Source organism: Malaclemys terrapin, chromosome 6 (genome assembly GCF_027887155.1).
Source record: "Malaclemys terrapin pileata isolate rMalTer1 chromosome 6, rMalTer1.hap1, whole genome shotgun sequence".
Lineage (NCBI taxonomy): Eukaryota > Metazoa > Chordata > Testudines > Emydidae > Malaclemys > Malaclemys terrapin.
This window is the reverse complement of record NC_071510.1, coordinates 132,215,044-132,240,352: the sequence shown is the minus strand read 5'-3', so window position 1 is coordinate 132,240,352 and position 25,309 is coordinate 132,215,044. Positions and strand designations below refer to the sequence as shown.

The window sequence follows — 25,309 nt, the reverse complement described above, 5'->3', positions numbered from 1 at the left end:
TTAGAGGGAAGATAATTGCTTCAGATCTCTGAATTTACTCCTAAACTTGATGCAACAGTAATTCCAGTATAACATTAGAAGGGTCAGGAAATTTCCCCTTCATCACTTAAAGGAGACATATGTACCATTCAAGTAGAGAGAGAATACAAGACCACAAATAAACTTATTGAAACTGATGTATAAATTCCAGCTATTGATCTGCATGGTTGCAGGTACATAGTGATCACATTGAAAAGAGACTTATTTCCAGACGGGTTCCAACCAGTGATACGGGCCCTAGCTCTCGTAAGTTAGACTTTCGTTTTTGTTTTTTTCTTGCCAAACAAAAAACTGCCAACATTTCATTTCATTTGAAACATTTTCAAAACAAAATGTCAATTCAAAACAAATGTTTGTTTTCCGGGGGGAGTTAACCAAAATGATCCACGAAGGTCGACCCGAAATTGTGGATCATTTCAGTGCTTGAAAAATGCATTTAAAACTTTTTGTTCCAATCTCTACTTTAGTTCGGGCCCAACCTCTGGCTGGGTGCTGGTTCGGCATAGAAGCCATCTCCCCTTCAGTCAGATGTACTCTCTCCCCTAACAGAGCATGGCCTGTCCCAAACCCCATTCGGATAACTTTAAAAAGCCCAATCTCTACTGCATATTACAGGGAAAACAACTGAATGGGAGGGCAGTGGGGACTGGACAGTACAATCCATGTCTTAATAAATCACTATAGAGTTCCCCCCACAAGAGAGTAGAACCTGAGATACACAAACATCAAGCGCAGCAGCTGTTTGAAACAGACTTTTAAAGAAGCTGCTAGTTTAAGTACTGAAACCATCATATCTCACGGTATACATTATCTATAGTGTCCCATGCAGTGTTCAACACAGTTTGCTCCTTTCCACACCATTTGTACTCTGGTGTTATTGGAGCACAGAAATGCAAGCATCACAATGAATTATACTGATTATATCTAATCATGATACAGGATGAACAAGTCCTCATCAATTGTGTTAATTCTTCATACAGAAGAGTCCCATTGCACCATCCAAGGATATAATGTTCCTTCACCAGAACTAGTGATTCACTTTAACATCAGCAAAAGCCATAAGCAAACCAAGCAAGTAAAACTGTAACAGTAGCATAGCAGGACAGTTAACACTGAAACATACCCCAAAGTTTGAGGCTGCAAAGCGGTCAGAAGCAGACACGTTTGTGGATGCAGTAGTGTGCGCGTAGTAGGCATTGATATTGGCCAGTAAGGTGCTCATCACAGCTGGCACTCCTGGACACATGTACTTGGAGGACAGACATGCAAAGTGCCTGCAACAGCATAAGCAAGGTCAGTTATGGAGAAGACGCAAAGATGCTCTATAGTTTACAAGGTTATTTCTGGCCCTTGGGGAAAAGCAGAGCTAGAGAGTTGATTCTTTCAGCTATTTCCACCCCATTAATATTAGCAACACCCTGCTAAAAGTACCGCATCAATGAGGGCTGTAGCTGTAATCCAGAATTTCACCTTCTTGACAAGTCTCCATTGTCCAACACTTGGCTTTTCTGCAAAGATACCAGCTGGTAACAGCAAAATAAATGCTTTTAGCATGGCCCTGGAAACGTGACATAACAGCCTCTCAATCTGGCAATGTATTGATAACAAGTCCTATCCGGAGATTATGCTGTTGCTCCAGGATACAGTGATTCTGAGACAATGCCTGATACAAGGAGACCTGCAAACCAGACTGCTCCTTCCAATAGTCAGTGACTTCCTAAGTGGCGTGCCAGCAGGAATTGCAATCCACTCCCTGCCTTGAGTGCAGCAGGCTCTGCATACCAGTATCTTTGTGCTGTACAGAGACTGCTTTGATTCTTTAGGGCTAATCCTGTCATCCTGCAGGAAGTATGTTGTCTCATTTGCATTTTCTCATATAATTGCTCTCATTAAAGTGTAAGGAAATCTCTTACAGGAAATCTTAAAATTATTCCACCAGCATTTGGTCTTGAGGAGTGATTAAAGTAAACAACCAAAGAAAAGCTGGTATAAATAAGGAAAAACAGTACTTTAAAAAGGGCTAATATTATAAGACATGACAAGAGAAGAGCGTCCGTGTGTCAGAAACTTGTTAGAACTTCTGCTACAAATTCCAGAGAGATTCTTTTAAACGTGAAATGGATCATAATCTCTGTGTCCTCCTAAGGCAACACACAGTCATTAGCTTCCCTGCTACTCACCTTCCAAGTAAATTGACAGGGCTTTACATGAAAATATTTAAGAATCAAATGTTTCAGATAAATAGATGCCATTGAATTAGTTCGATATGGTGGATACGTTGCTGGTCTACTGGTAGTTCAGGCACTCAACTACTACTGTATAAAAATATAGACAGACAGACAGACGGACCATCTCTCTACCTGTGTCTTTCACAGATATGTTTATGGAAGAAAGAAGGATCTCAAACTACTTTTATTCTTCTGAAAAACTGAAAAGCTCAATTCCCGGCAGAAAGCTGTGATCAGGGTTTGTGAAGGGATGGACTTTTTAGCAGTTCTTAAAGATGTACATAACTGGTGAAACCCATAAACGCTATATGTGAGCAAAGAACATCTGGGGCTGGCTAGCACAGCTCTAATTTCAGTAATTCCTTTCCACTTTGGTTATAATGGTTCGACTGGCAGAAAATGAAGATATCTGCATGGAGAACTATCTGTGGAATACATTCTGTTCAAGGGCTTCAGGATGCCCCAGAACTGAAACTTCAACTTCAAAGGTGAGTTTCTTCAAGCTAATCTGCCTCATTCAATATTTCACTGAAAACAAAAAGCAAATGCAATACAATTGGTGGTCTGCAGGAAGAAGCAGAGTTCATTAGGAACCCAAGTCAGAGCTTAGTGTTTAGGAAAGGCCCCCAGGAAGCCAAGAATTGGACTAGTCTAGTTTCAAACAGAGCAAACCAGGTCATCGCCTTTGTCAAATCCCACTACTTAAAAACTGATTGTTCTGGTTCTTGACACAGGATTCTTTGATCACCATGAAAGAACACTGGTGTTAAATTTGGGTCACAAATACCCTTCTTCCTCATCCCCACTAGACGTTTTTATTTGGGGGTAGGGATGATACATTTTAAATAGCTCAGCGGTCAATAAATGGAGGACCCAGAATCTTACAACACCAATGGTTTACCTCTGGGAATCAAGGTCCTGCATATTTACATCAACACCACTGGATATGGCTGCTCCGATCTGAAATCCAAGGGGCAGGACTGTCAGCCAGCTGTGGGTTTACTGAGTCCCTCAATCCTGATCCTTCGTTACCCACTGATTTCTAGCCTTTGAGGAAGCTAATGACTCAGAGCATGACAGCCCTTTCCTACTCACAATAAACTTAAAGGACAGTAGCCATCAGAGCCAGATGGGAAATCACAGGCCATGCCAGCCATCCTAAGAATATTGAGTAACCAACATATTTAGAACGCTTCCCTTTGAGATTAAATAAACTAACTACAGCAAGGGTTCAGTATGAGAAACACAAGGAGAGTAACTTACGTCATAGCCTGGTATATTGTTTCTATACCATAACGCATTGCAAATTCATCCACTATCTCTTGGGCTGTCTCATCAAAATACACCTTCCAGGCATCATCTCCTTTGGCATCAGGGATCTTCACCACCCCGCTCCCTTGAATGTCTGTGAGATAGTGGAAGAGGTTCTGAAATGGAAACAAACTAAATTAAACCTGATGTATTGGAAGCCTCTAAGGCTGAGCGCAATGTGACCAGCTTGGAACCATCCTGGAGACAGAACATCTGAAACACCCATCTCCTATTTTTTCTTATTTGCTGGGGTTTTTTGTTTGTTTGTTTTTTAATTTATCTCCGTTTTTCTCCTCAGCATCCATGACAGGATTCCTCAAATTCATCCCTATAATTTCACCCACCAGTATAAATAACTCAAATTCTGAGTGAATAAAGCTTTAGCTATTCCATCAGTGCTTAAACTTCAGTTAACAAAGGACAACACAGACAACCTGCCACCAGGACCAAACCCAATGTGCATGGAGTGGAACAGACCTTTATCACAAGGTGTGGCCTGCAACTACAGGTCTTCATCCCCATGGGCCACACCTCAGAATTGAAGGTAAGGGAAACTGCAAGCTGTGGTTTCAAATAATTGTTAAAGGTATGTACAACTTTGGATATGTCCTTAATGCGACTTTGTATAAATCTAAAGAAATAAAAATAAAATGGACGGAACTTCACAAGCATATTTGATTCACAAACTGCATGTCTGCCACCGACCTGAATCATGCAGATGCAGTCTGCTCATAGTAAAACTACCTAACAGAACAGTGCAAAAAGTGGCTTAATGATTTTTTCAGCTTCCCCATCACATCACAGACCACTCACAATGATCCCCGTGGTCTGAGGTGCTCAGAATTGAAAGCTAGCCAGTCATGTCACCATGATTCTACAGCTTCTGGCACAACAAACTTCACTACGCAGACACAAGCCTTTACCCTCCAATGTTTCAAGCTAATAACAGCCACACAAAGAACAAGCGATGACATTGCCTAAACAAGGTGCAGAACAAAGCCTTCGAAGGTTTAACACTCCACTTTACATTTGTAATTTAACTAGATTGTAAGGTCCTTGGGGGAAAAAGCAGCTCCCTCCTCAGTGGGCCAAATTGTGCAACTTTTACTCTGAGGGAATTCCCTCTGGCTGCAATGAAAGTTCTCTTGAAGAAAGGACTTCATAAAAGAAGCAAGAAAGTATTTTCTTGCTCCAGCAAAATCTCAAATTGATTAGTCTTCTGAAACTTAAAAGGCTCTGTAGGGGAGATAAAAATGACTTAAAACGGACAAACTGTTTAAACTAATGTAACGGTCCTTTCCCAGGCATTTATTATTTGCCAAACATTCTGATCATTACGATCTTTGGGAAAAGGGATATTTCTAACGATATCCCCACTGACTGGAACTTAGAAAAGAATCAGTTACGCATCCTTATTCATCCCAAGTTTCAGCCTCGTCTAGTTACACTGGAAAGGCTTTCATCCACTACTACTGTACAGTGATCAACACACACTCAGTTCAGCAGATATTTCTCAGTGTTCCTCAACTCACGTCACAGACAGATACATAAGCCTTCAGGACATTCGCCTCCTTCGTGTGTAAATCAAGTGATGAAAAATCTCATGATCTAATTAGGAGCCACAGGACTTTTTGCTTTAACCTATGATTTCTCCTGATCTAATTATTTTAGCTGCAAAGCATCTCAGTTTTGTCTGTGATATACAGAATCACTGGATAAAAGAAGGAAAGAAATGATCTTTTAAAAGGAGGAAGGGAATGACCCTGCATAGTCAGAAGGGGAAAAAAACCCAGACAATTAGAGAAACGGATTTGCCACAGAACTAAAAAGCAATGATCTGATCCTAACACCTGCTTGGTGGCCCATTACATTTAGTTGACACCTCTTTATCCTTAATCTTCCACCTCCCAGAGGTACTTGGCCCACTTTGGCTCACCTCAAGAGAGACCAAGGATTGAACAGCCATGGACACTGGATGATCCTCTATTCCCTAATGGTCCCTAGTAGTAAAACAGTGCAGCAGTGTGGGGGAAGTTCATACTGCCAATGCCGGCACTCTGCCTGTTCAGTGGATAAATAGAGGGGTTTCACCCCCAAGAGTGCTACCCTCAAATATTTCAGAAGACAATTAACAATTTATTCACAACCCAGCCAAGATGAGATATCCCCGCCTTGTACATGGGCAAAGCTTTAGTAGCTTTCTTAAAACAGGCAGTGCTAGCCACATCTGAATGTGCTTAAAAAGGCTCATAGTTACAGCTGGACAGACTATGGTCTTTATAGAAACAGGCTGAGAGAGGTCCTGGGGAAGACGCCACAGGATACATGCAACATTACCAAGCCAGGGGGGTAGGACAGAGACTGCACAGCTACTACCACTAGCCACCTTTGGCTTACTTACTTCATGAAGGCACGTGTACTGAATATGATACGGAGCCACCTTCTCTTCTCCTTTTATTTCCACATTGATTTGCAAGCGTATAGCACCAGATACAGCAGATTTATCTGTTCTTTTCTCTAGAAAGAAATATAAGTAGGAAGTTAAAAATATTTTTCTTTGGACAGGCAATAGCCATCATGGCAATAGCAGCACAATGCGGTAAAAGAAAACCACACGTGGAAGTCCGGGCTGACTTTGAAGCGAAATATGACTCTTCAATATCATATTTTTCGAAGTGTTCGTGTAAATTTGCATTTACCAAATGAACACAAGTGCCATGACATATTTGTGCTGTGTCACACACAACTGCGTATTTCAGAGATGCCCAATTCAACACCTTAAAAAAAAAAAAAAAAGACAACCCAGTCCTTCAGCTCCACTGGCCCAGCACAGTCACTCAACTAACATGCAGGTTAGAAAAGCCAAAGAACATGCTGAAACCCTTCATTTTTGAGGGCATTTGAATCTGAGAATGAATTTCGTGATCATGAAATTAAGGGACTATGGGTTAAACTTTCAAAAGCAACTGTGATTTAGGAGACTACAACCCATTTTCAAAGCAGATTTAGACATGTAGGCATCAAAGAGCATGTCTACTACATGAACACTAACTCTGTGGCAAGTTGGGGTGTAAATCTACAACGTCCCAACGTGCCATGCACTAACTGCCCATGTGAACCCTGCAGATGCATACTAAAAGGTTCCCTAGTGCAAACTCAGATACTGCTGTTAGACATGTCTTCAGTCTCATTGACTTAGGTTCCTAAGTCACTTCTGAAAAGGGGACTTGAGCACTCCAGAACATTTTACCTTCACTTCAGTTGGATTAAGACACTAGCTCTACTCATGTACCTCGATCACATGCTAAAGCCCTTGTTATACCAGTCCAGGCCCTTAAACAGGTCTGCAGCACCCTGTGGAATTCTATGCCTTGGCCTTCCCAGGCCCAGAGGGACAGTGGTGGTTTTGTGTTGGAGACTACCGTAATTAAGGTCAGGCTTGACAAAGCCCTGGTTGGGATGATTTAGTTGGGGTTGGTCCTGCTTTGAGAAGGGGGTTGGACTAGATATCCCCTGAGGTCCCTTCTTACCCTGATATTCTATGATTCTTTGATAATCCAGGCCAATTTATTTCTACTTGTTTCACATATGAGAATTGGAACCCAGTCTCTACAGGATATTCTAAGCCACTGCACCACCAAGCCCCACAATTTTAATTTTTCCTGGAGTTAGGCTACCAAAAGTTAGGTTCCATGGGACCCTGTGTGACACATTTTGGGGATCGATGAGGCATCTGGGATGAATTGCTACCACCTTCTTACAGCAGGAGGGAGCCCGGTCAGTGCCCACCAGGGGAAACTCTCCCCAGACACCAGGTGCTGGCAACACAGGCACTCCGTTTGCGGCTCCATGAGCCCTCTCTTTCCTTCAGCAGGCTAAGAATTTACACACCGCACTTTGCTCCGTGCAAGTGCCCAGTCCCTTATCTTCTGGATTTCATAGATTCATAGATTCTAGGACTGGAAGGGACCTTGAGAGGTCATCGAGTCCAGTCCCCTGCCCACATGGCAGGACCAAATACTGTCTAGACCATCCCTGATAGACATTTATCTAACCTACTCTTAAATATCTCCAGAGATGGAGATTCCACAACCTCCCTAGGCAATTTATTCCAGTGTTTAACCACCCTGACAGTTAGGAACTTTTTCCTAATGTCCAACCTAGACCTCCCTTGCTGCAGTTTAAACCCATTGCTTCTTGTTCTATCCTTAGAGGCTAAGGTGAACAAGTTTTCTCCCTCCTCCTTATGACACCCTTTTAAATACCTGAAAACTGCTATCATGTCCCCTCTCAGTCTTCTCTTTTCCAAACTAAACAAACCCAATTCTTTCAGCCTTCCTTCATAGGTCATGTTCTCAAGACCTTTAATCATTCTTGTTGCTCTTCTCTGGACCCATTCCAATTTCTCCACATCTTTTTTAAAATGCGGTGCCCAGAACTGGACACAATACTCCAGCTGAGGCCTGAGCAGAGCAGAGTAGAGCGGAAGAATGACTTCTCGTGTCTTGCTCACAACACACCTGTTAATACATCCCAGAATCATGTTTGCTTTTTTTGCAACAGCATCACACTGTTGACTCATATTTAGCTTGTGGTCCACTATAACCCCTAGATCCCTTTCTGCCGTACTCCTTCCTAGACAGTCTCTTCCCATTCTGTATGTGTGAAACTGATTTTTTCTTCCTAAGTGGAGCATTTTGCATTTGTCTTTGTTAAACTTCATCCTGTTTACCTCAGCCCATTTCTCTAATTTGTCCAGATCATTTTGAATTATGACCCTGTCCTCCAAAGCAGTTGCAATCCCTCTCAGTTTGGTATCATCCGCAAACTTAATAAGCGTACTTTCTATGCCAATATCTAAGTCTTTGATGAAGATACCTGCAATGTACACAGATCTGCTGCCTCTGTGGAAGCATTGCCCCCCAGTTCATAGGTTTCACCTCAGTTCAACTCTCTCCTTGGCACAAGGTGCTTAGACGTGTCCATAGCAAAACCAAATTGAATTTTATTTAACAGAGTTTGAAACAGAGATTCAAATAAATGCAAGTATAAGGGTTTGGAAATACAGGTTACAAGTAAAAAAGGTACAACATGAAATCTATAGCTTATACTTATTAACAAGTGACTTTCCTGTCTAATAAGGTATTTCTCATCCAAAGGTTAGTCCACACAGGGCTTGTTCAGTTTAGAAAGCTGGGATCCACCTTTCGTGAGATACCCCTGCTGGAATGGATAACAACTTGTGCTCTTTCTTCATCTCTTACACAATTACAGACCATTGTCGGTCACCCCAGGGATTCCCCTATTCAGACACTTTTGATTCTTTTGTCTTTGTAAATCCTCAGGCCTGCACCTGGTCTAGGTCCACAAGGCTGGCTCCAGGGATGCTCACTGTTCTCAACGTTGATTGGGTTAGGGTTAGCCTTCCCTATACAAACATCAGTCAACAATTATGGGACATATTGAGAAGACGGTCAGACACAGAGGTAATATACCTATGTGGCTATGTCTGAGAAGGTCTGTGTCACCATTACAAGAGGCTAGAGCAGAGTGGGTTCCCATAGGCAGAAGGCACAAATACCACTCACTGAAGTTCATCTTTGTTTTGGTCCATGTTTGTAAAATGCTGTTAACATTACCCGCACAGTAGGGGTGGCCAAAGTACGACTCGAAGGACAAATGTATCCAGCCCACGAGCTCTACAATGGCTCTTATCTTGAATATAGACATTATAGCCTGTGGAGACTACAAGTCTCAGCATGCAAAAATATATTTTGATTTGAGATGTTCTGATCTAAGATAAGAACGGCCACACTAGGTCAGACCAAAGGTCCATCTAGCCCAGTATCCTGTCTTCTGACAGTGGCCAATGGCAGGTGCCGAAGAGGGAATGAACAGAAAAGGGAATCATCAAGTGATCCATCCCCTGTCGCCCATTCCCAGCTTCTGGCAAACAGAAGCTAGGGACACCATCTGAGTCTCGACAGACTACAATAAGGACAAATGCAAAGTACTCCACTTCAGAAGGAATGATCAGTTGCACACATACAAAATGGGAAATGACTGCCTAGGAAGGAGTACTGTGGAAATGGACCTGGGGTCATAATGGATCACAAGCTAAATAGGAGTCAACAGTGTAACACTGTTGCAAAAAAAGCAAACATCATTCTGGGCTGTATTAGCAGGAGTGTTGTAAGCAAGACGCGAGAAGTAATTCTGCTCTATGCCGTGCTGATTATGCCTCAACTGGAGTAGTGTGTCCAGTTCTGGGCACCGCATTTCAGGAAAGATGTGGACAAATTGAAGAAAGTCCAGAGAAGAACAACAAAAAATGATGAAAGGTCTAAAAAATATGACCTATGAGGGAAGATTGAAAAACATTGAGTTTGTTGCCCAGGGAGGGGGGATGCGGGGCAGACATGATAACGGTTTTCAAGTACATAAAAGGTTGTTACAGGAGGAGGGAGAAAAATTTTTGTTCTTAACCTCTGAGGATAGGACAGGAAGCAATGGGCTTAAATTGCAGCAAGAGAGGTTTAGATTGGACATTAGGAAAAACTTCCTAACCATCAGGGTGCTTTAGCACTGGAATAAATTGCCCAGGGAGGTTGTGGAATCTCCATCCGTGGGGATTTTTAAGAGTAGGTTGGACAAACACCTGTCACGGATGGTCTAGATAATACTTAGGCCATGTCTGAACTACCGCTTATGTCAAGAAAACTTATGTTGTTCAGGGGTGTGGAAAAAACCCACATCCTTAAGCGACATAAGTTTCACCGGCATACGTGGTAGCATGCATAGCATTATGTTAGCAGGAGAGCTTCTCTCATCGCTTGATGAGATGTGTGACGACGTGGAGGAGTTTCTTGTTTTCCTTCTTTCCTATGGGGGATTCGCTTGGGACAAGGTGGTTTTATTATGTTGACGTGAGAGCCCTCTCCCATTGGCACAGAGTGGCTACACGAGCGAACTTACAGTGGCACAGTTGCATCAGTACAGCTGTAAGCTCGCTAGTGTAGACATGACCTTAGTCCTGCCCTGAGTGCAGGGGACTGGACTAGAAGACTTCTCGAGGTCCCTTCCAGTCCTACGATTCCACATTGTCACATTAAAGATAAGAACCACTGCGAACTCCTCCTTTAGATGCACGCCAAGATATGGCTATCCGGCTACTTGCATACTATCCCCATTTGGGCGAAGTCTGGATGCTCCTGGTCAACACCTGCTCTCTGGACAACACACTTACGATGAAAATGTCTTTAAAGAAATTAATCAAGAAAACACATTTAAAAGTCTCATTCTTATCACCCAAAATGTTTTCTCCCTTAAATTACTTTGCAGCACAACCTCCTTTACTACTACATGAGTCAACAACGCGATGCTGTTGTGAAAAAAGCAAATGCAATTTTGGGTTGCATCAACAGAGGCATAGCATGCAAGTCACAGGAGGGGATAGTATCGCTCCACTCAACACTGATTAGGCCTCAGCTGGAGTACGGTGTCCAATTTTGGTCACCAATGTAGAGAGAGAAAGGATGTAGAGAAACTGGAAAGGATCGAGAGGCAAGTGACAAGGATGATCAGAGGGATGGAATTCAAGCCATATGAGCAAAGGCTGAAAGAACTGGATATGTTTAGTTTGGAAAAGAGGAGATTAAGGGGAGACATGAGTTCTGTCTTCAAATACTTGAAAGGCCGCTATAAAAAGGATGGAGAAAAGTTGTTCTCTCTTGCCATAGGGAGCAGGACAAGAGGCAATGGGGTCAAACTACAGCACAGCACATTTCGATTAAATCTCAGGATACACCTCCTACCTGTAAGAACAGTAGAACAATAGAATAAACTGCCTCAGGAAGTTGTGGAATCTCCTTCACTGGAGGTTTTTATAAAGAGACTGGATAGCCATCTGTCTTGGCTGGTTTAGACAACAAATCCTGCAGATTGGCAGGGCGTTAGACTAAATGACCCTTGCAGTCCCTTCTAACCCTATGATTCTACAGTAACGACAGGAGTAGTGAACTCATGGAACAAGAAGGAGTTGCCTCTTCAAGCCTTGGAACACAGTGAAATGAATTGTACGCCACTCCTCTGTCAGCTCATCTCTGATACTGTGGCAGGAAAGGACTAAAAGCTACCAACTACAATTTAGCAGAGCATTAGAAATGTTTGCTGGCAGTCAAGCCTGTCCCAAATTCAAACATATGTCTAGAGCTTTGCAGCAGAAAGGATGTGTCTAACAGAGAATTTTCCTCTACACAAAATTTGAATGTTCCTCAATTACTGTTGCACAAGAAAAACAGTTAATGATGCTAAAAATAGAGGTGTTAAATGCATCCACCATGTAAGCACATACTGCTCTAGGATGTGAGGACATTATACCCACTGATTGCCATCTTCATCATTTGCATTAACATGGCCAGGGTACAACAGAAGGTAACATGCCTCAGGTCCAATTTTCCAGACTTTAAACCCACTTCTCCACAATCCTAGTGACCCACACAGGCTGCCCATCAACCCCAGCAACAATTTCAAAAATGAATGCTCCTTTGTAGTGCAGTAAATAAAGTCTGTAATAACTTCAGAAATCTATAAAATATACCTGCCTGCATCCCTAATCTGGGCTAATCAAAAAATCAAAAACCAAATTCTCATTACAGATGACTAAAGCGCTGAGGGTTAGAATTATTGAGACTATCCAGTGCTGAGTTTCTTTGCACATTGACAACCAGTGGGACTTTCTGAGAGTGGAATTGACTACACGGTCTTTAAATTACTCTTCTGTCAGAATTCACTGAAGGAGCCTTTCATACAGACTTAACAGAACGAACTATTTCATTCCACCTACAGATCTTTTTGGAATGAACCCTCACCTCCCAATCCTGCTCAATTAATTGACCACTAAAATGAGGGACAGTGGGAATCCACAATGTCTGGGATATGGCCATCTTATTTTTGATAGTCTGGATCTCAGAATTCTTCTCTGCTGGTCCTTCGTGCCTTTTCCAACACTCTGCAAGGGAGCAGCATCTTTAATAGGTTACTAACTCCTCTGAGCTTTACTTAAATTTTCTTGCTATGAGGAGAAACATCCTCCACTAAGATGTCCTCTGTGTCCTCACATGAGTCTTCAAGATCCCCCACTTTCCTGCTTCTCACTTTTTTTTTTTAAAAACTATAAACCAAAGTCTTGGTGAAATGTGCTAATCTAACAGCCCTTGAGATTGAAAGCCTGTTTATTCACAATGTAGGTACAGCATAGGCCCTGGCAACTCGTACCCCACAGGGAGCACCTCAAAGGATGAGAGAGGAGTTCAGACGCTGGTTTCACTAAGTAAGCATCCAACAAACAAATTAATTCCAACTGAGGGCCACCTGTGTCTGCTAAGAAGTGGACTGAAATTCAATACTTTATTCCTTATAGGCCAGTGAACAGTTCTCTGATGCTTAAAACTTTCAGTTATCTATCATTTGGGGGCAGATTTGAACTGATGACCCACACATGAAAGTTGCCATATCCCATTCCCCAGTCAATCTGCCATCCCCAAAGCCCTCTTACTTCTGTTAAGCAACATAAAGAACTCTCTCCATTCTCAGTTCAGGCAGAACAGAAGAGAGTCTAACAACAAAAACTGAACCTACATCTCCCACACAGCTGTTCAGAATAGTAATCACTGGGCCAACTGGGGAGGCCAGAGGAAAATGTCAGCCTAGTACAGATGTCAAAGTTTGTCCCTACTCCATCTGCAAACTCAGTTCTTTAAAAGCAGCTTCTCCTTCAGCCACACTGGAGACACTGCTCCCACTCCCAGAAACACACATTTGGGGCCCTGTGAGAGGCAGCATTAGGATGAAGACAGTTGGTAAATCTTCAAAATTATTTCCCATCCCCATGCACACATACGGTCACTGCTAAGTTACAACTCACCCACTTACAGTCGGGGAGTGAGGGGGGAGAAACCATCACCACCACCTCCTCCCTCCCTCATTTTGTGGATGGCCCCCCTACAGCTCAAAAAACATGTGTGTGGCCAAAACTACTTGGCAAATTTGTGTCAAATTCACAAATAGTTTCAGGTCAACCAAAACTATATTTTTTAGCAAATCTACTATTCATGGAAAAAATGTTACCCAGCTCTAGTGATTAAGAACGCTTGCAAAGAGAAAACATTCTGCGCCTTTATGATTCTCCAAAGAGCATGTATTGTCCAACATTTTTCACTGGGAAGACCACCGCCTGATAGCCCTCCCCACAACACATCCCCACGCCTCCTCAAAGTCACACATTCTTTGGAAATTACACGAATGCACACACAGGGTTATGAGAGCTCCTAACCCAAACAGGACTCATTTAGTAAGGAAAGTTCCATACATTTGTAAGCAAAACCAAGGATTGTAATCTAAATTAGAGGACTGAAAAGCTACTCACCAAGATTGTACCATACATCCATCTCTCCACTCAGTGTGCGGACTTCGATGATGGTCTGCCCCAAGAAATCGTCCGACTCACGTTTCAGCCTCTGCTTGACACGAGACTTAATGTCATCATCCTCATCCCAGACGCGCACTTTGATCCGATCCGAGGAGTTATGGCACTCACTGTGAACAAGACAAGCAAGTACAGATGGGTGACCAGCCACTGAATCGAAGCATCTAGGATGCATGGTTTTACACCATGACTGACCATTCTATGATATTCTTTTAGTGGTATTCGTCTGATAGATGTTCATTCACATTGGCAGCTGATGGTGAAGGATGTGAGATGCAAATAAAATTTAAGTACTCAACAGGAATTGGGTTACAGAGAGTTTTTGAAGGCCTTCTGCTACAATGTAGCCATAAAACTCTGAGGACTCTGACCACTGTCAGGGACTGCTAGTGGATACCGCATGCAGCTTAGTGACTTGATTATAGTGCATCACTCAGTGGTTCAAACTTCTGTTAAACAAGAAAACTCTCTCCATTCTCCTCTCCTCACCAAGCAAAACTCAAACGGAGGCCATTAACTTAATTTTGTTTGAGACTTTATTAGTGTCACTAGCAAAGCAACAGTGTACTAATGCACAAAACAATACAGTCAGGGAGAAGAGATAATACTGGTTGTGTGTGGGAGGAAGGGATGGGACACAGCCGCTCTAATGAAGTTGGTATTTAAGAGCTACAACGTGCCCCAGGCAGGGAATTAAAGAAATCTCAGTTGAATCTTCACATCTGATCTGATGCTGAGAAAAAAAAATCTCAGTTATCCTAAAACCTAAATAAGCAGGTGACCTGCACAACACACATCGGAAGCGAGAGAACTCAAAAGCTACAGGGACACAGTGAATAGAGAGATCTTGTAACAAAAGCCCTGCTCATTTATTGGGCATGTGATATGATAAAGCAATTTGAATGCTCATATACGAGCATGACAAGGGTGATTACTCACCATAACCGTTACAAATGTCTGGCCTCACCAGAAAAAAAAAAAAAAAAAAAAAGTGGTGTCTGAAAATATGGCAATTCCTGCTGGAGGTCTATGTTTTAGCCTTTTCAAACCTACTGCATCTGTTGCTAAGCAACAGGGGGAGAATGAACAAGGAGAGAGAATTGGGTCAAAAGAGATTTGCTAAGCCAAGTCAGTGAAATGTGGCAGCAACCGTGGTGTTTACATGTTACCTACCAAGAACTCATTTGGCCTCCCATTGCCATCTATTGTGTTTTAGGATTCATTAACAGACAGCTAATGCAGAAGAGCTCACCGTGAATTAAATGGAGAAAAGCAGAGGCAATTTTAGGTTGTCCTGAACATTTACTGTTGTTTGAAAACCAACCCCTGTTCTGCATTCCTCAAGGGACTCAAAGTACCATTTAGAATACAGAAAACAGATGTTTCAATCAATATTTCTCTGTTTTTAATTCTTTTCTTCCCACCTGTAAACATGTGCAGGTGGTTAAGATGATTTGTTGCATGGTGTGCTAAAGAGGAGATGCTAAGATTGTTGGTTCTTCCTCTAGCTCTCAAACCTATTTGGGCATGTTGCCATCTCTGTAGGCCCGGCAGAATAAGTGGCTATACACTAAAAATTCTTCATAACCAAAACAAATATTATAAGAAACTCTCTCTCAGTACCCTAGGGGCAGATTTGCAAAGGTATTTAGTTGCTCAAAGATGCAGACAGACATGCACAGTGGGATTTTCACATGCTCCTAAGCAAGTTAGGTCCTTAACTCCCATTGACAACATTTTTCAGTGCCAAAGTACTTCGGTTAACCTGGCCCTAGGTCTTGACCCTCTACTACAGTCTGTCAAAGGTACTGCTTCTTTAGGAAAATACTCAAGCTGATTTGACCTAGTTTGATCCACACTGTGTGCCTTTTAAACCTGAACGTGCACCACATGAGGTACCTGGAATAACGGTGTTCTCTTTCTTGACTTACAATAGGGGACCGCGCAGCACCACAATCACCGCAGAATGTCACACGGTGAGTTTTCAGTGGTACCAACTGGATCTGTAAACCTCAAGACTGTTACTGTCTCTACCATACACACCTTTCCCAGAGGGATGCTACTATTTTTGTGGGGCTTCTTCAACTTTGTATTTCCTCTCCTGGCTCTGTACCAGAGTGATTCACCAGAGCTATCTGTGCTGTTAAACACCTGAACCTGGGGGGCGAGGCGGGGGAGGGGGGGTTAAGGCAGAGTAAACCTATAGGATTTGCAGTCTTTGTTACTGTTGAACCAAGACAGCCAGGCTGATGTCAGCCCCACTTTCTACAGAAACAAGAGCTCAGATTCAACTCAAACACGTTTATTGTCTGGGAGATGAAGGACAATGCTCCCTTTTAAATTGAAACAGCATAAACGCAGTCTTGTGGAGTCTGAACATATATTGTAGTGATATAGAATGTCCCCATAATGCAGGAGGCAGCACCTCTCTAACACTCTCCAGCGCTTGCTGCACTTTTTATGTTCCTGTTTTCTCTTTTTTAAATATATTTATATTAGTTGGAGTGTTTTTATTAGTGACTGAAGTTTCACCTCGATTGCCTAGTTTTATTGAATTATTTAAAATAAAGTTTTCAATAAAAATACTGTACAAAAAACAGAAGTAAAAAAAGAATAAAAAAGATAAAACTGCTTCCAAAAGGGTGTTTTCAGTGGTGGTCTAAATGAGCTGCTACCACTCAAGAGAGATCTTGGAGTCATTGTGGAGAGTTCTCTGAAAACATCCACTCAATGCGCAGCAGCAGTCAAAAAAATGAACAGAATGTTGGGAATTATTAGGAAAGGGAGAGATAATGAGACAGAAAATATCATATTGCCTCTATATAAATCCATGGTACACCCACACCTTGAATACTGTGTGCAGATGTGGTCGCCCCATCTCAAAAAGGATATTTGAATTGGAAAAGGTTCAGAAAAGGGCAACAAAAATTATTAGGGATATGGAACGGCTTCCGTATGAGGAGAGATCAATCAAACTGGGGCTTTTCCAAGCTGAAAAGAGACAACTAAGGGGTATATGATAGAGGTCTATAAAATCATGACTGTGTGGAGAAAGTAGATAAGGAAGTGTTATTAACTCCTTCTCATAACAAAAGAACTAGGGGTCACCAAATGAAATTAATAGGCAGCAGGTTTAAAAGGAATGAAAGAAATATTTCTTCACTCAACGCACAGTCAACCTGTGGAACGCCTTGCCAGATGATGTTGTGAAGGCTAAGACTAAAACAGGGTTCAAAAAGGAACTAGGTAAGTTCATGGAGGACAGGTCCATTAATGGCTATTAGCCAGGATGGGCAGGGATGGTGTCCCTAGGCTCTGTTTGCCAGAAGCTGGGAATGGGAGACAGGGGATGGATCACTTGACGATTCCCTGTTCTGTTGACTCCCTCTGGGGCATCTGGCATTGGCCACTGTTGGGAGACAGCATACTGGGCTAGATGGACCTTCGGTCTGACCCAGTCTCACTGTTCTTATGGGAAGGAGGGAAATTGGTGAAACTGTGATTTAATGCATCCTTTTCACAAATAAGAGTTTCCCTTGCTTATGCCATTATCATTTATTTATTATTTTAATTCCTGTAGCACTCTGAGGGCCCAATTAGACTGAGGACTCCATTGTGCTTAGTATAGTGCAAACGCATTGGAAGACACAGTCCCTACTCTGAAGAGTTTACAGTTAGAGCTGGTCAGGAATTTGACAAAATATTCATCAGAAACTGCAATTTCATTGACATCAAAACTGTTTGTGGAGAAGGGTCGGCGTCTATGAATTTCCTGATTCAAACAACATTTTGGAAATTGTCAAAACATCCAGTTTCAACATTTTTTAAATGAAATTCATAGATTCATAGATTCATAGATTCATAGATTCTAGGACTGGAAGGGACCTCGAGAGGTCATCGAGTCCAGTCCCCTGCCCGCATGGCAGGACCAAATACTGCCTAGACCATCCCTAGTAGACATTTATCTAACCTACCCTTAAATATCTCCAGAGACGGAGATTCCACAACCTCCCTAGGCAATTTGTTCCAGTGTTTAACCACCCTGACAGTTAGGAACTTTTTCCTAATGTCCAATCTAGACCTCCCTTGCTGCAGTTTAAACCCATTGTTTCTGGTTCTATCCTTAGAGGCTAAGGTGAACAAGTTCTCTCCCTCCTCCTCATGACACCCTTTTATATACCTGAAAACTGCTATCATGTCCCCTCTCAGTCTTCTCTTTTCCAAACTAAACAAACCCAATTCTTTCAGCCTTCCTTCATAGGTCATGTTCTCAAGACCTTTAATCATTCTTGTTGCTCTTCTTTGGACCCTTTCCAGTTTCTCCACATCTTTTTTAAAATGCGGCGCCCAGAACTGGACACAATACTCCAGCTGAGGCCTAACCAGAGCAGAGTAGAGCGGAAGAATGACTTCTCGTGTCTTGCTCACAACACACCTGTTAATGCATCCCAGAATCATGTTTGCTTTTTTTGCAACAGCATCACACTGTTGACTCATATTTAGCTTGTGGTCCACTATAACCCCTAGATCCCTTTCTGCCGTACTCCTTCCTAGACAGTCTTTTCCCATTCTGTATGTGTGAAATTGATTTTTCCTTCCTAAGTGGAGCACTTTGCATTTGTCTTTGTTAAACTTCATCCTGTTTAACTCAGACCATTTCTCCAATTTGTCCAGATCATTTTGAATTATGACCCTGTCCTCCAAAGTAGTTGCAATCCCTCCCAGTTTGGTATCATCCGCAAACTTAATAAGCGTACTTTCTATGCCAATATCTAAGTCGTTGATGAAGATATTGAACAGAGCCGGTCCCAAAACAGACCCCTGCGGTACCCCACTCGTTACGCCTTTCCAGCAGGATTGGGAACCATTAATAACAACTCTCTGAGTACGATTATCCAGCCAGTTATGCACCCACCTTATAGTAGCCCCATCTAATTTGTATTTGCCTAGTTTATCGATAAGAATATCATGCGAGACCGTATCAAATGCCTTACTAAAGTCTAGGTATACCACATCCACCGCTTCACCCTTATCCACAAGGCTCGTTATCCTATCAAAGAAAGCTATCAGATTGGTTTGACATGATTTGTTCTTCACAAATCCATGCTGGCTATTCCCTATCACCTTACCACCTTCCAAGTGTTGGCAGATGATTTCCTTAATTACTTGCTCCATTATCTTCCCTGGCACAGAAGTTAAACTAACTGGTCTGTAGTTACCTGGGTTGTTTTTAGTTCCCTTTTTATAGATGGGCACTATATTTGCCCTTTTCCAGTCTTCTGGAATCTCTCCCGTCTCCCATGACTTTCCAAAGATAATAGCTAGAGGCTCAGATACCTCCTCTATTAGCTCCTTGAGTATTCTAGGATGCATTTCATCAGGCCCGGGTGACTTGCAGGCATCTAACTTTTCTAAGTGATTTTTAACTTGTTCTTTTTTTATTTTATCCGCTAAACCTACCCCCTTCCCATTAGCATTCACTATGTTAGGCATTCCTTCAGACTTCTCGGTGAAGACCGAAACAAAGAAGTCATTAAGCATCTCTGCCATTTCCAAGTTTCCTGTTACTGTTTCTCCCTCTTCACTAAGCAGTGGGCCTACCCTGTCTTTGGTCTTCCTCTTGCTTCTAATGTATTGATAAAAAGTCTTCTTGTTTCCTTTTATTCCCGTAGCTAGTTTGAGCTCATTTTGTGCCTTTGCCTTTCTAATCTTGCCCCTGCATTCCTGTGTTGTTTGCCTATATTCATCCTTTGTAATCTGTCCTAGTTTCCATTTTTTATATGACTCCTTTTTATTTTTTAGATCGTGCAAGATCTCGTGGTTAAGCCAAGGTGGTCTTTTGCCACATTTTCTATCTTTCCTAACCAGCGGAATAGCTTGCTTTTGGGCCCTTAATAGTGTCCCTTTGAAAAACTGCCAACTCTCCTCAGTTGTTTTTCCCCTCAGTCTTGATTCCCATGGGACCTTACCTTGAAATCTTCCATTTTAGAGTTCAAAACAACTTTTTAATTCAAAACTTCAGTTTATTTATAGTCTAAAATGATAAATAAATTAAAAAGGGAGGACAAGGGAAAGAGGAATAGTTACACAGATAGTTAGACCAGCTAAGCACATAGCTAAATGATTGAGTCATTTGAAATATATAAATTACAAGGTAAAATTAAAAGGATAAATATCCAAACTGCCTAGCGAGCATTTATATCGCCATTTGGCACTAGTATTTCCTTTAGGATCCATGGCAGCAGTGGCTGTGGAGGAGAGTTTTGAAGAACAAGGTAACAGCGTTACAGGCTAGTTAAGGGAGAGTTTCCTGCACATAAGGGTTGGCATGGAAGAAAGCGCAAAGGTGTTTGTAAGAGAGGTGGATAATGGAGACTGGCATTGCTGGCAGAGTGCAGGGGATGGAGGAGGACACGATAAGACAGAGCACATAAGCGGGAAGATGGGCTCTTTGCAGGAGTTTTTAATGGATCTGAAGGGAATGAGGTGGTTGTCTGGAAGAGCAGGGCAGAGACAGAGACCTGAAGTGATGCGGGATGAGGGAGTTGTAGTGATGTAGAGAAACAGAAAGAGTTTGACTTTGAGAGATGTTCTAGGGAGAAAGCAGCAAGGTTTGGATACTGCCTGAATGAGCAGGTTGAAAGAAGGCAGAATCCAAGCCGTCCCACTAACAGATCTGGGGAAGGGAGGATAGTTGTGTTGTTAACTGTGATGGGGAAAACAGTGAGCCAGAGTTTTTGGTTATGTTAATTTTAAAATGAGAGGCCAGCTAAGCACACGGAGAGACAGACAGGTTGGGGTGGAGAGGCCATTGCATAAGTCGTCAGTATGAAGACGGCAATTGTAACTGAGCAGATGAGGTCACCATAAGAAAGGGCACAGCGATGAGAGCAAAAGAAAGAGCGTTGTGCAATCCCCATGGATAGTGAGAGCGGGAGGCAGAGAAACAATCAAAAGAGATGGGGAAGGAATGGCTTGAGAGATGGGAGAACCAGGTAGGAGGAGCATATAAAAGCAGCTGAGAGCTCAAGGATGACAGCCAAGGAGTAAAAGCCCTAGGCTTTGGCAATACCTCCTTGACAAATAATTATCCTAACACAACAAAGAAATAGGTCTTCTGTTCCTACCAGTACTAAACTCGTTTGTTTTAGAGGGACAAGTACGACCATTTTGCTGTTACCTATCTCTGCAACGCTGATTACACAAACAAATCATGTAGCTCTTCCAAATGCAAAAGGCAGAAGCAGTGCTCAGAGCCACTTCATCTCTAACTACACCTCTACCCCGATAGAACGCTGTCCTCGGGAGCCAAAAAACCTTACCACGTTATATCGAACTTGCTTTGATCCACTGGAGTGCGCAGCCCCGCCCCACCGGAGCGCTGCTTTAGTACGTTATTTCCGAATTCATGTTCTATCGGGTCGCGTTATATCAGGGTAGAGGTCTACATTATCCCAGCTTCCTCCGAGGCATTGCTGCATGGCATCAACTCCATTGTTCACATCCAAATTTCATATGGGTCACTGAGCTGGGAAACTATGGGTATATCTACACTGCGATTAAAATCCCGCAGCTGGCCTGTGCCAGCTGACATGGGCTCACGGGGCTGGGGCCAAGGGTCTATTGAATTGGGGTGTTGGCATTTGGGATCACAATGAAGCTCAAGCTCTAGAACCCAGCAAGGTGGGAGGGTCCCAGAGTTGCAATTAAACAGCCCCTTGGCCCCAGTCAGCCGGCACAGGCCAGCTGCGGGTGTCTCATTGCAGCGTAGACAGAATATGATTTTTACTTTACTACCGGTTTCAAAGTCTCCATCCAACTACGACCCAGGCACCGGGGATGAGGAAGCACAACTGAAAAGTCGTCGGTCATCGGGATGTAGTTGAACAGCAGAGGCAGAGCATGCATCAGAGGCAATTGTCTTGAAAAGGGCAGTGTAAACAGAACTCATGTAACTACAGAGATGACTGAAAGGTGCTGAGCATGATAATAGGCCAGGCTGCTGAAAGGACAATTATGGAACCAAATGGAAGCTGTGGGTGACACCACAGTAGTTAGCTATGTAGCGATGCCATTTCTGAAGCAATAAACATAATGAAGTGTATTATTTGTGGCTGTGTGTGTCCAAGTATAATACTGATTATCTACTGAAGGGAGGCAATGCAACTATTCTAACCTCCATAGCCTTCCGCAGTGAAGGAATAAACACACTTTGCGAAGTGCCCAGTGACAACGTAATCTGTTCCAGGCAGAATGATTTCACACCTGTCATTCAGGATCAGACCCAGCTGGGTAGCACAAGGCAGTTTCCATGGGAAGATATTTTTAAATGAACAATTTGCATTGTGCCAAAGACAGGAGATGCAGAGCTGTTCTGTTGTACATAGGGCAATTTCCAGTGTCCACATCCATTAGACATTGGGTCCTTTTCCAAACATTAGCAAATGAGGGCAATAATCATATGCTTTAAACAGGAGTGAAGTAGCCTCTCGGCAAGCACAGGGCTTTGCCTTTCAAAGGAAATTTTGTTCCTTATCGAATTTCTCCTAAACACTATACCTGTAATTTCACTACATAGACGTGGGTGCTCTGATCAGCCTTTCCAAAAAGAAAGGAATAGAAAATGCAAACTTTCCTAGAGTACTTTAAACCATCTTATAGAATCTAACAAAGAATAGAATCCTGCCTTAAAATCGGACTGGATAGTTCAAACTATCCCATTTATTATTGTGTGGCAGTGGCCACAGGTACCAATCAGGATATAGGCTTCCTTGTGACAAGCACTACGCACATAGAAATAGAGTGCATGCCCCATACATTTGCAATCAAATGCAATTGTGCAGAAGGAAGAGATCAATCTAAATTTTTTAAAGGTCTTCAGAGTAATTTCAATAGAAGCTTATTAAATGTCTGTGAAACTCACTTGGTTTCATTCCTATTAAATTCCTCAGGACTTTCTGTAATGAACGTGGAGGCAGTTAGAGCTTTCCAGCAGACAACAAGAATGGCCTTCTAAACGACTCTATCAAATAGCTTACTCTCATAGATGTAAATGCACTCTGAGAACTGATCATTAATCTAAATGCTAATCCTGTGGCAATGTAGGCAGGTAATGGTCTAAAATAGTACTAATTCGGGAATACAATAGGGACTCTACTCAGTACTGATTTGGGAACGTAGACCCAAAAAGATCTCAAAGTTTTCTTCTTGGAAACATGGCTCTAAACCTGAATTTCCAGGCTGGGCCATATGTTTTTTTTTTCAGAGAAAAGAAACATACAGGAAACGAGGGAGATCACCTTTAACCAATGAGTTTACTCTTATGCACCTTGTCTCGCCTCATTCTAACAAGCACAGGAAAACCGTACCTGGAACAGGTTCTCCATTCTTAGGCTTGGTCTACACTACCAACTTATATCAGTATAACTATGTCACTCAGGAGAGGGCTTCTCCCGTCAACAAAGCTACCACCTCTCCTGGAGGTGGATTAACTACGCCGACAGAAGCAGCTCTCCTGTCGGCATAGATAGTGTCTTCACTAAGTGCGATAGTAGCAGAGCTGCACTGGTGCAGCTATGCCGCAGTAGCGCTGTAAGTGTAGACAAGCCTTTACAAACACCATAGACAATTAGTACAATAAAATTCATGAAAATGTTAAGAAACTTAATGTCTGTGAATAGCTCTATAAGACATTAAATAGTATATACACCACCTTGCATCACATCAAGGGTTACAAAGGAACCCTAAAATGGCTAAACTTTTTCTGACTTAGACAGATATCTGGGCTTTGTAATAAACCTTCGAAAAGAGCATTTAATTGTGCTTCTGTTGAATGAAGACATCTTGGAGAAGTCAGCCAGCTAGTAATGACTGGGATAGGAAAGCTGGAAAGAATTCATGCAATAAACCAAACAGAAAGCAAAAACCAATCAAGGTAGAATGACCAACCTACTGACCACCCCTGCTACCAATGAAACACCAATGAAACCAACCTGTGCAAAAACCAATGGAAGTAGAACTACCAACCCACTGACATGACCCCGCTGCTGGTCTAATTTGTCCCCCTTGGGTATTTTTTGTCTTTCAGACCATAAGTTCTTAAGGTAGGAACTGTATCTTGCCTAGTACATTGCAGGAGCTATTACAACCTCTATAATAACTGGTGCAAGCTCCTCTCACTTCGATTATAAGATCTAACAACTACTTTCTTTATTAAAAAAGGATGATTCTTCTCTTGGATAAGCTTCCTTGGGAGAGAGATTTCTCAGTGAAGAACGTTTTTGGTCAAGTTGTGTGTTCAACGACTAGGCTCTCTGATTATGAATGCTAGGAAAACTCAGCATTTGCAGAGTCATCAGCATAAGGAATCCATAAGCATCAAGCATAAACAGCATGTCTGCAATTGATCTAAATCTCTTGGAAGAAAGACTGCAGTGTCCTACACAATTAAAAATGGCTCTCCCTTTATCCATGACAAGGTTGCAAAACTAGGAACACCTGAGCCTGGTACAGTTCTTTTTCAGCATCCTTAAACCTCAATATCTTGTCTATTTAAATCCCACTTTCCTCAGCTCCTCTCCACACACCTCATCCTTCTTGGTGCTCTGTGTCCTAGCAATACTAAAATGACTGTTTACACTAAGATCAATTTTCATGTTACTGGCTGAATCATAGATGTTTCTGTAAAACTTTTACAGTGGCACAATTAAAACACTGAAATTTATCACATCGTATTATCTTTACCACAGTATTTGTTATAGTCCCTAAAATTAGACTGGAACATACTTGTAAATACCATGGTAACAACTTTGTGCCATAAATCAAGATTTTAATGGCACCTACACAAATAATAGATGGAGGTGGACTTATTGCTATGTTGATTCTAGAGTTATTACAATAATAATGTACGGTACTTCCTGTTTAGAGTCAATAGCTTTACCTTGGGTTAATAAATAATGTTAAAATAAAAGAATCTCATTTTTTTATTTTCATTGTACATGGTAGAGACAGGCTTGGGTTCACAAACTCAGTTTTGAAATACAATTCAAACAAATATATTTCAGTGTGCAGAGAAGAGCCTTACTGACCTAGAGTGGGAAGAAGTGGGGGAAAGAAGGGCAGGAGAGAGAAAAAGGGGAGGGAGAGATGGATTGATAGTTTGATGGTGAGAAGGAGACAAAGGGGTTTTAGCTAAAAAAATTTAGGATCCAGAATCTTCACAGTCCACTTTATTGTGAAAAGCTTT

General features: G+C 42.2%; 1 protein-coding gene across 4 annotated transcripts in view; it reads right to left on the bottom strand.

Moving 5' to 3' along the window:
- Nucleotides 1-25,309, bottom strand: part of UNC13B (unc-13 homolog B) — a 380,304-nt gene that overhangs the window by 98,879 nt on the left and 256,116 nt on the right. For all 4 annotated transcript variants that reach the window (XM_054031597.1, XM_054031595.1, XM_054031596.1 and 1 more), the window contains 4 exons: nt 14,005-14,174; nt 5,980-6,095; nt 3,531-3,694; nt 1,163-1,313 (listed from right to left, as the gene is read on the bottom strand). In XM_054031597.1, the coding sequence (XP_053887572.1) occupies nt 1,163-1,313; nt 3,531-3,694; nt 5,980-6,095; nt 14,005-14,174 (601 nt within the window). The remainder of the gene's footprint in view (nt 1-1,162; nt 1,314-3,530; nt 3,695-5,979; nt 6,096-14,004; nt 14,175-25,309) is intronic.